The 11,837-nt window shown below is 38.3% G+C and overlaps 1 protein-coding gene across 1 annotated transcript in view; it reads left to right on the top strand.

Annotated features, from left to right (window-relative positions):
• The first annotated feature begins 8,009 nt into the window (after positions 1-8,009).
• LOC109300953 overlaps positions 8,010-11,837 on the top strand; it is a 61,384-nt gene continuing 57,556 nt past the window's right edge. The window contains exon 1 of the mRNA XM_019521841.1: positions 8,010-8,092. Within this exon, the coding sequence (XP_019377386.1) occupies positions 8,054-8,092 (39 nt within the window). The 5' untranslated portion in view covers positions 8,010-8,053. The remainder of the gene's footprint in view (positions 8,093-11,837) is intronic.

Below are 11,837 nucleotides of genomic sequence, written 5' to 3'. Positions count from 1 at the left end.
CTGACAGGCAATGGTAGGTTCTGTATTCTCTGCTCTGCAGTGGGTACTTGTTTGTAGTCAAGAATGCTGCAAAAATAGAAGAGATGCTCACATATTTACCCTTTTTTTTTCTTCACCTGGCCTTTTTTTTTTTTTTTTTTTAAAGAACATAGAAGGTTTCATGAGAAATATTCCATTTTCCCAAGGTTTTCCTTTAAGTTTGGGACAACCTGTCAATACAAATGTTTATTGTTTACACCTCCTATTATTTTGTTTCCCCATTATAAGTAGTGCTTATGAAGATTGTTTTTTATTGAATAGCAAGAGAAGGGCAACCTCTTTCTAAACTGTTCTTTCTCAAATTTTCTGAGATTAAATTTTCCAGTTACATTTTTCATGCACTTTTTCAAACAAAAATAACTTCCTTCTCAGAATCTTTGAAATAAACATATTTTAGCTTAATTTTTAAATGATATATTTTCCCCCAAATAATTGGTTCTTCAGTCACCTTTGTAATAGCTTTATGTTCTCTTTCCCCCCACATTTTAGATGTTCATTCTTAAAATGTTTATACCTGTCCCCAATCTATACAGTTTATTTTCCTGAGTTTTTACATTTTACAATAGTAGCATGAAGACTAGTCATGATTTTGCAGCAGAAACTCTAGGTCAGCTGTTTCAGGATCAATGAGAATTTTGGTATTCATTTCAGTGGGACCAGGATTTCACTGCTTTGTCTCATGTATCATACACTTCATGCTCCAACTCTGAATTGAGCTTTTGTAGGTAAGTTATTGTAAAGTTTTTAATTCTTCACAAGTATCCAATGGTGGCTCCACTGTCTGGCTCAGGAGTCTTACTCAATACCATGCTTGCTGCATTAGAAAGGAACAGACACAGTGACTTTGCTTGCCTTTCCTTTAAAAAGAATTGCTTGTTAAATCTATTTCTGGAACTTTGATTTATTAAATTAGTAGCTAAAAACCAGAAAAAGTTCAGGGTGCCAAGAATGTTGTTTTAAAGGGCTATTATGTAGGAACTGCATTTCAGTGTTGCCATCCAGGTTTAAGTCTCCACCCTCTAGTCCTGTCAGTTTTAATTGTGCTAGCTGAACAAGAGTAGAGCAGGTGACTCACTGAACTTGATAGGATTGTGAAGAGACTTCAAGATTTCTAATGTTCTGAAACAAAATACATCCACGATTGGGGTAGACATTTAACTTTCTCCTTAACACATTAAGACTTTTACTTCAGCAAGTGCAAATGAATTTATATTCTGTTTTAACAGAAATATAACAGAAATAACAGATTTATATTCTGTTTTTCCGACGCCCTAGAAATATGTTCTACATAAGTAAACATAGCTTTGGGCCTGGATAGCAGGAATGAAGTATAACTTGCAGTTTCTTCAAAGCAGTTATCATGACTTGTCATGATTCTAATTGAATATTATGAATTACAAGAAGTCTTATGTGAGAGGCAAGGATTATCTTTTATTGGGCCAATTATGTAGTTTGGATAAAGTTTTATGAAATGTAATTACAAAATATCTCACTTTTCTTTATCCAAAGAAAATGTAAAGTGAAGTCTCAGCTGTTTGCTATTTGAACTGCGCCATGAAAAGCCACGTTACTTAAGTGAGGATTAATTTATTATAACTATAGAATGAGTCCATTCAATTGCAGTATATACCGACTGAACTGGAACACAGAAATGTATTTCCTGTTTTATTGCAACTCATTTAATCAGAGTTTGTACTCAGTAGAGAGCACTGTAATAGTAAGTTGGATGTATACAAAGGATGTTTATTTCAAATATTTCATGCATGTAAATGTTTTAAACATGAGTTGGCAAAAACACTTTGCATAAAATGTGTCACAATGCAACTGCCTTCTTTAAACAAAACAAGGTTGTTCTGTTTGCCTGTTAAGTCAGCTTTAGCAGTTCTTAGAAATGTCATTTATTAAATGTCACGCTAATTACTTGTAATATCAACCCTGAAAAGCAAACCTTTGTGAGTGCACTTTCAGAAGCTTTACTCTTCTCTGTTCCCAGTCTGTCTGGTACATTTTTACTACAGTAAACAGAATGATGGTTTCACTCGTACAGTAAACCATTTGATAAAAAATTAAGGTTGTTTTCTATATTTAAGAATGCATTAAATGTTCTTTGATGACAGGAAATGCAGCATCTATTCTAACTAAGAAAATAAGAGGTTTTAAAGGAATAGCCTATTCTAATTTAAAAAAAAGAGGTATTAAAAGAATAGCCCTCAGGTATGCCATCAGTTATCTCTCAATATCTCTGAAACTTGTTGGGCAGAGACTACCTCATGAGTTGAGGAGATAGTTTATTCCTCCTGCCATTTGAATATTTAGTTTCTCTATGGAGACTGACAACAAAGGTACAATTAGTGCCAATTGAATAGCTGCTTCTGTAATGTGAACCATTATATATTATGTTAGCTATTTGGCACTTGGAGCATATAACCAACAATAGCTGCAATCTTAAGGACAGTAACTGATCTTTTCTTAAAAGGCAGAGATTGATACAGGGAGCCAACTTGCACCTTTGTTTTAGGTATCAAAACTTTATGTATGAAGATGGCTGCCTCCGGCAGGAAAGATGGAACTGGAATGATGTATTTAATTGAAAATTCAGATATAAACTAATTAAGGATTTCTATTACCTCTTGACCACAAATTGGCAGTGATTGGGGGTGAAAGTCTTACAGCATAAGGAGGCTCTGAGACAGCTTCAGTACAGATCTGCCTGTAGCAACAGTATGATTATAGCACATACTAGCCTACCTGTGTTACTTAATAATTTATCTCTGAAGGTATACCTCATATTAGTGGCTCAGGGTCCTATTAAATTATTTCCTTATGTAAAGACAACATTATGTTGATGATTAATTTTATATGGTGATAAGCCCTGGGTGGGATTGTAGAAGGATTTGTGTCTTGGAAAGTAGAGCTGCAAGTGCAGTACCGCCTGCAGGAAGTGGCTTGGGAGGAAGTTGAGAATAAATTACAAGGATTGAGGATGGAAATGAAAAAGGGGTGTTGAGACGGGATTAATATTGTGCATTGCAATAGCACATAGAAGGCTCAACTAACATTAGAACTGCACTACATTAGTTTCTGTAGGCTATCTGTTCTGGCACACAAGTAAGTAAATACATCCAATTTTACAAATAGACAAAGCAGCAAGAGCCAAATATTCATGACATTTAGGGTTCCAAATACAGACAGGTGCCTAATAGTTTTTTCAGTGTCTTAGGGGCCTAACTCTCATTGATTTCAGTGGGATTTCAGAATCTAAGCTTTTGCAAATCTAAGTAGCCACCATGCCATCTTAAAAATCTGATCCTAGGAAAGTGAATGAATGACTTGCTCAGAGTCACACAGGAATATAGCTGGGCAAAATAGTTTTTGGATAAATAGCTCATTCGGTGAAAAAATGTATTTTTTTTCAGTGCATTGCTGACATATGCAAATAGTTTTATTTTTTTTCTTTTGAAACTGTGAGAATCATCTGTTTTGGCATTTTCAAAATGCAATGTTTTGTCATTAAAAATGATACTTCCTTCAAAAGTTTGCCTAAATTTAATTTTAATAAAGAAGGAAAAGTAACCTCCCCCCCAAACCGGAAAACCACTTGAGATTATTTTTATTCAATTGTTTGGTTTGCTCAATGAAAATTAATTATGGAACTTGGATAACCTCAAACAGGGGCCATTGTCTTAGCCAGATGGCTACAGTAGCCTTTTCAAATAAAATAACTGAAAAAAATTAAATGAATATCATTGTACATAACGTTAACATACCTTTTTCAAAGATGCATATAATGGATTTCAGATGAGATCCCAAATATGCTTGCAACTCAAATTAACAGAAACCTCAGGGACAACATAGATCTATAAATTACAATGACTTATTATGTATTCTTCACTGCACTTGTTTGGCAATGCTTATAAAATATATATAAGACCTACTAAAGCCCTACTAAATACCTCAGTCACATGCAAAAGACTGGCATCCCTATATAAAACTGTTAGCGTTGTGCAGTTTTATTAAAAAAGAGGAAACTTTATAGAAAGAATAATATGGACAATTAACTAAACCAGAAGTGCAACTTGCAGCTTCTCTGATGAACCTGATTCTTATTTACAATATTCTACAATTGCAATAGACCTTAAAGGAGTTGCATATTACAATCACATTTGCTCTAAGGACCTTTTATACTGCCAGAGAGGCTTAATGGGAATTGAGTATGAATATGAATCTGATCCAACATTTTTCCTGTTCAGTTAAAGTATACAATTTTAAATTAAATTTAAACAGTTCAAATGAACCTCCCAACACTTAATTATTCAAAAAATTAGGATTTAAATTGACAAATAGGATCCTCCCCCCTTTTAATTATACAGATAATCAAACTATGAACTGCTAATTCTATCTTCTGGCTCTTAATTGTTTGTAAGTACTCAAAGATTAAAACTGAATGTCCAATTAAAAAAGACATTAAACTGTTGTGAGAGTTTATAAAAAGATAACACAAGTTTTGAATTAAATGGTCATTGGGGAGGAGATACTGCTAGGAACTGTGGTTTTAAAATGACTTTTCCCACCTTTTTATTGCATTGTACAAAAGTAGTTTCCTCAGGATTTTGCATCAACCTTCAATTTTGCTTTCGAATAAGGGAGATAATGAAACAGCTCAGATGAATGAAGCGATCTCCTACAATGGAGAAATCGGCACACCAAAATTAAAAGATCAATGGGAACTGGGAGGAGAAGTTTTTGTTTTGGGCCTAATCAATCTCAAGAGGTGGCACAGAATGTGGATAGGGAAAAAGAATGAGAATATGTTACCCAAGCCAAATTGTACTCCAAAGCAACCAGCATCGTGGTTGGCTTAAGAATAATGGGTATGGGACATGCTGAGATGTAACTCACTGGCTCCAGCACTCCACCCACTTGGGGCATTTTCTTTTTTCTTCTCCCCATTGATCTCCTTATGTTATTACCAATATTTATTATGTCGTCAGACAGCAGTATAGTTTCTGTATAATAGAAAAAATGTGGGTCCTGCCTGCAGAAGTATGCAACCTAAACAGAAACTCACAAATCACCTTCATTTCTGTGACTATCAAGAACAAATGTGCATGTTTCCAATTGCTCTAGTGGCTGAGCAACTCACAATCTTTTTTATATGTTTTCTCATTTTACATGTAAGAAACTAATGCAAGGAGAAACTGAGAGTAAAATTATCGGAGGTATCTAATTGATTTAGGGTCTTAAATCCCTGTTTTTTAGATCCCTTTCATGGTGGTCTATACCAGGAGAGGCAGACCTTGGAGGGATGGAATAGGCCTGGGCCGGAAGTTCGCTAATGGAGTTGCTCTGGTCTCATCCCCAGGAGCTGTTCTCTGCATGACAGAGACCAAGGCTTTGCGAGTAGAGTCTGAGGATGAGCCAGGAGTAGCTCCTACTTGGTTACCATCAGGCCTGAGTGTGGCTGCTGGGGATGAACTTTCAGCTCAGGAGCTTGCTCAGCTCAGCTAGGCTAGCCAGTTTTGACCTTCCTAGGACCCACCCTGACACGCCGTAGTGAAATGCACTCTTAGTTAAGTAAGGTGTCAGAATGGGACCCACAAAATGCAGCACAGAGAGCAGTTTTCTGCCTATGCTAGCCAATAGGAAGCATGGCTGTCAGTGCTGTATCTTAAATCCTACTCCTCTTTTGGGGGCATTTGTACATGACACAGGGGTTTAATTCTCCCTGAAATGAAGTGGTGTTTTTTTTTAAAAATACACCACTTCAATTTAGGGGTAAGTAAACCCCTGTGGAAACCATGCAGGCTGGTCTGCCTGCATGGTTTGCCTGCACAGCCCCTGACCCTCATGCAGCCTGGTGCTTCCCTTCATGGTTGTAGGGTAGGAAACTAAAATGCACAATATGCCACCGAATGTGCGAACAGCAATGCCATTAAAGTGGTGCAAAAGGCATTTAACCCGCTTTAAATTGTCATCTACAAATGCCCTAGGTGTTCAGTTCTTTACTTAGTGGTACAACAAGTAGTGCCACTCCACTCTGTGTTCACCTCATGGAACCTTCTCCTGAAGCTATATTCTTCAGACCAGTTTGTCAAAAACAGAGCATAGGTCACTGTTGTCAAATGTGGTCTGAAAAGTTGTCCCTCTCTTACCCAGTAGTTCAGCACTCAACAGGATGTGGGAGATGCACACTCAAGTTCCTTCTTTCCTTGAGGGATTTCAAACTTGCATCTCATCAAAGGATGCCCTGAGCACTGGGATAGAGAATTATTCTCATCCTTCTGCTTTCATTAAGTAAATCTTGAATACTCTTTTTCAAAGTGGAGCAGTTACACTGGGGGAAAAGGGGGAGGAAGGAGGAGATGTAGAGAGTGCATCTCCCTCTCCACTAAAATAACCTGTAGCTTAGTGGGCATAGACAACTCTATAACCTAATACAGAGATTGGCAACCTATGGCCTATAGTCTGTGGAACCATTGGATCTGGTCTGCAAGACATGGGACTTCATTGGCAATCAGTGCAGGGGGCTTCAGCTGCCAGTGCTCTCCTTATGCCACCACATAGACAAGTGGTGGCAGTGACTGGGTCACAGCACCCACCCATCTCCAACCCATGTGGTTCATTCCTACCTGGAGCTAGAAAATGTTGCCTACTTCTGATCTAATGGACACTTGAATGGGCATGGGTGAGTCTGTTTCCACAAGGGCTGTTGATGTATTACATTAAACACCCTTTGGGCAAAATGCACAGTCTTCAGAGTGGTTACTGGAGACCAGGCTTTCCCTTCCCAGTAAGTGTGCTGAACAGTAGGCCACAGAGTCAAGCTGACTTTTGTGTGATCTCTCTCTGGAGATTTGACTCTTGAATATTCATCTCCAAAGTAAAACCATTTCAAAAAGAGAGGTAAAGAGTGCTTCCCCACCCCCCCTGAATAGCTGATAGCCTGGTGGGTGGGGTAGTCTCCCAGAAGGTGGAAGATGCAGGTATGACTCTCCCTAGGCAGAGAGAATGGAACCCATGTCTTCCACATTATGGGTACAGTGTTGTGTCTCAGAATAGCCTGTCTCAGGAAAGCATGAGCATGGTGCTGGGGTATGTGCTCAAGGCTGTTCTAAGCCATCTGTGCTGCCTAATTTGTAGGCTTGGTTGCATGCTTTAGTAAGTAGTGTGAGCAGTTTGCGCTTTGTTTCTCGGCAGCAGTCCCAGACTTGGCAGGAAATCTTGTATAGATATGACCTAATTTTCTGAGTAGGAGCAAGGGGCAGGGCTTACTTCCTTGGAGTTGGTCCTGGGCAAGGCAGGGAGGCAGTACAGACATATTGTAAGCGACTTAAAGAAGTGGGTGATGAGAATGACCCAGGGTGTTGGAACTGGGAAAGACCAGGTTTCTTTACCTTAGCTAGGAGACAAATAAGAAGGGACACACATTTATTAAATAATGGAATGTTATAGAGGAAGGTACAATGGGAATTTCTGTGCTACCTATCTCATATCATCATGAAATTTAAGCATGAGAAATTGAAAATTATTAAAAGGAAATGCTTTTAACACAACTAGTAATTAAAACTGTGAAGTTCATTACTGCCTGAAATCATTCAGGCCAAGAAATTAACAAGCTTCAGAAAAAGGTTTGGATAGTTCCGTAGAGAGCAAAAATGGCTACGGATGTCATAGTTTACTATAACAAAGAATTATAAAAAATGTATTAAATCTTGTGCTTTGCGACTTAAGTGCTCTGTAGTTACTTAACATCAAGAGGAGACCTGCTGAGGGAACACCTTTACTGTGGTACTCTTACACCTTTCTCTGGAACATCTGTTACTGCTGGAGATAGGATTGTGAATTAAGCAGATTATGGGCAGGTCTTCTGTACTAGAGAAAGCTTTTCTGAATTTGGTGTACTCAGTTTGGTGAACAGTACTAAAATAACATGTTCTTCTAAACTTTTTTGATCTTTCTACCAGGCAAAATGTGCCAAGACTGGAGAGGGGTGATATCACAGAAACCTTTAGACATGCAAGAGAAGTTGAAGATGCCACAAATACATCAAATGGTATGCAAATCTATTTCCAATTGAGAAATAACAAATTACTACTACATACAACATTCTATGGGTGGATGTAGTAGTAGAGAGGAAAATTTTAATAGTGAATTCTATTTTTCAATGGTGAGTTCCTATAGTACATACAATACTGTCATCTAAAGAGCACTTCTCTTTTAAGGCACTTCATTTAGAAGGCTATAATACCCATCTCTAACTATATCAGTACCTTTCATAAACTTCTTTGCGCCTGAAAGTGGTAGGGGGGAGGAGACTTAGATTTTACCTAAAGCAGTTTAGCAATGTAAAGGTCTTCTGTACATTACATTTTTAAATTGCAACAGTTATATGTTACTTTATCACTTGGTGTAATACCACTTACTTACATTGCTTATCTAGAGAAGCCAAACTTCAGGAGAAGGTGGGGGAAGTATGCAGGTCTATTTCTAGCTATATTTTTTTTCACATCTTAAATTTCTCCAGTCAATTTGTTTAGCCGAAGTTTTTCTTATATCATACTTTCCACAATAGGATTTCCCCCCCAGGTTAAAAAACAGTTATTGTTTCATCCAGTCCTGTGAAATACAATCTTGCAATGAGACAATAACATTTCAGATTTTGTAGATAATAAAAAGACATTTAGACATTAAACAGTAAAAACTACGTTGCACTCTGAAGGTTGATGTTTCCTCCATTTTTTACAGACTGGAGGAACGTCTGGTATTTTTATTATTTCTAAGCTAAACTGGTTTTGAGTTACAGTATATTACAGGTTATTTGAAGTACTGTTTAAAGTGGTGAGAATCACTGGAAGTAACTTCAACAATTGCAATTTTTCCTTCAACTTTAGATCTGAATATGACCTTCCCCATAATAAAATCTTTGTTTTTACTTTAATGTATCAGCTTGTCTTCAAATTCTCGTGAAGGCTGAAAGTCTTGCAGAAAGAAAAGGGAAAGCATTTTTTTTCTTTAAATGTTTCTTTTGTTCTTGAAAGTAAACCACTTTTCATAAAGAAGAAAATGAAAGAAGGGGAGAACTTGATAACTTAAATTGATTTGGACAGGAGTCTTGATAGTCACAGTTGAAATCCTAACAACTCTGCAATTAAGGGATGTTATCACTAAAAGCCTTTTTTAGTGTGTTTCATTTATGAGCCACCATTAGGTAGATACAGTCAAACAATTGTGTGTAACCCTTTGAAAACATTTTCAATCCAGTCTTTGTATAAAGAACCACTTTCCCTACTGGCTTTTTTCAGTTAAAATTGTACCTTGTTTTAAGAGTCAGTTAATTCTCAGATACCTGGGAAACTAAGATATAAGACTGGAATGTACCAACTCAGAAAGCAGGTCAAGACTTTGCTATCCCAGGCAACCGTATCTTTAAACAAAGTCATAAACTCACCAAACACTATCCTAGGTATTTTGCTGTCATTACTTATCCCTGAAGCGCAGTCCTCCAGTGGACAGGTATCTTTTTCAAGTTTTCAGTATACATTTATTTATTCATGACTTGTTTATACCCATATGTGCTTGTGCCAACACTACCATTCAGCTTCTCCCTCCCTGGTACTTACCTGATGCAATCAAGTCTTCTTTGTCTTGCTAGGCAGCAAGCCAAAACAAGCCAAACTGTATACAGTCTCTCTGTGTCATTGCTGAGAAGCATGCCCAACTTGCTGTCCCATTCCCTGCCTTCCAAATTCTGGAAATAAGATAGGGTAATAGGCTTAAAGTGGCCCTGAGTATGAAACAGGATGAATGCCTGAGAGAGCATCTGAAAGTGGTGCTCAGGTAGGTTCTGAAATGGATCTATTGTCTCATTTCAAGGATTAGGCACCTACTGAGCAAAAGCAAGTGGGCAGAATGTGCTTTCTGATGGCAGTCCTCCCTAAAGCACTGAGGTAGTGCAGACAAACCCTTCATCCCCTCTCACAAATTTAATGGACCTTTTCTGCACATTTCAGCCTGCTTTCATCTTTTTTTGGAACAAAGGTAGTCAGATTGTACAAAGGATTCCAGAAGAGGTCTTAATAGTGCCTTTTAGAAAGGTGCTAATATTGTCTGTTTCTACTGGTAAAATCTCAACTTATATACTTTCCAGATAAACAATTGCCTTTTTATGGCTGCATTATTTGGTGGTGCATCATAGTCATCCTGTGATTGACTAGTGTACCGAGACCCTCTTCTCACTATCATTTCCAACCACTGAGCTCCCGCTAATAGTAGATTTCTTGGTATTAATTTCTCAGTGCATGACCTTGCACTTTGTACAAATAAATTTCATCCCATTTCCATTGCTGTAGTCCTCAGTGTCATCTAATTATTTCTGTAAAATATTTTGATACTCCTCCATTTTAATGATACTTCTCAACTGTCAGTCATCAGTGACTTTCATTGGCATATTCTTGTTATGCTCAGGTCCTTAATGAAAATATTTATTAAGATTGTTCACAAGACTGATTCCTGGGGCACACTGCTAGCAACTTCTCTCTATCCTTGTCAACACAACTTATCGTAGGCTCTTCTTTACCACATTAGAATTAGTAAAAAACTACAACTAGAGAATGGACTTCATTTGAGGGTAGGTCATTTTCATAGATGTAATAGATTTCATAGACATAAGGGGCTGGACGGGACCTCGTGAGATCATCGAGTCCAGCCCCTGCTCCTCCCCCCACCGCGATAGGTAGGAAGTCAACTGGGATAAAGTGATCCCAGCAAGAAAAATATCCAGACATTTTTTGAAAGAGTCTAGAATAGGTGTTTGCACCACCTCTGGGTGGGGAGTCTGTTCCAGACCCTGGACACACTCACTGTAACAAACTTTTTCCTTATGTCTAGTTTAAATTGGCCTTCCTGGAGTTTGTGGCTGTTAGACCTTGTTATCTCTTGGGGAGCTCTGGTGAACAGCTGTTCCCCCAGGTCCTGATGTACCCCTCATATAATTGTAGGCTGCTACCAAGTCACCCCTGAGCATTCTCTTTTCCAAACTGAAGACTCCTAAATCCCTCAGTCTCTACTCATATGGCCTGGCCTCCAGGCATGGGATCATATGAGTGGCTCTCCTCTGGACTCTCTCAAGCTTTTTCACATCCTTTCTGAAAAGGGGGGCCTAAAACTGGATGCAGTTCTCTAGATGCGGCCTCACCAAGGCTGAGTAAACCGGGAGGATGACATCCTTGGTTTTGCTTGAGATTCATCGGTACATGCACACCAGAATTAGGTTTGCTTTGCCAACCACAGCATTGCATTGGTGACTTATATTCATCTTGTAATTAATCAGGATCCTCAAGTGTCTTTCGGTCATGGTGATAGCAAGCGTAGCACTGCTGAGCTTGTAAGTGTGCTGAGGGTTCTTCCTACCGAGGTGGAGCACCCTACACTTCTCAACATTGAAGGCCATCTGGTTTTGGCCAGCCCACCTTGAGAGCGTGTCTGAGTCGGCCTGTATCCCCAGCCTGTCCTGCCGTGTGACTGCCCTTCCCCATAATTTGCTGTATTCTGTGAGCTTTGCCAGTTTGCATCTGACTTCCGACTCCAGATCATTAATGAAGATGTTAAAGAGCACCTGCGCAAGTACTGAGCCGTTTTGATATGGGATTATTACAAAGTTATATTTTCACAATATTTAAGATAAATCATGGAGCATACACACATGGATATGACAAAGTATTCAAGTGTTTTTGAATATCAATGTGTGTGTGTGTGTGTGTGTGTGTATATATATATATATATATATATATATATATATA

This window comes from Gavialis gangeticus, unplaced genomic scaffold (assembly GCF_001723915.1).
Source record: "Gavialis gangeticus isolate Ggan-Ray unplaced genomic scaffold, GavGan_comp1, whole genome shotgun sequence".
Classification (NCBI taxonomy): domain Eukaryota; kingdom Metazoa; phylum Chordata; order Crocodylia; family Gavialidae; genus Gavialis; species Gavialis gangeticus.
This window is presented reverse-complemented; position numbering and strand designations above follow the sequence as displayed.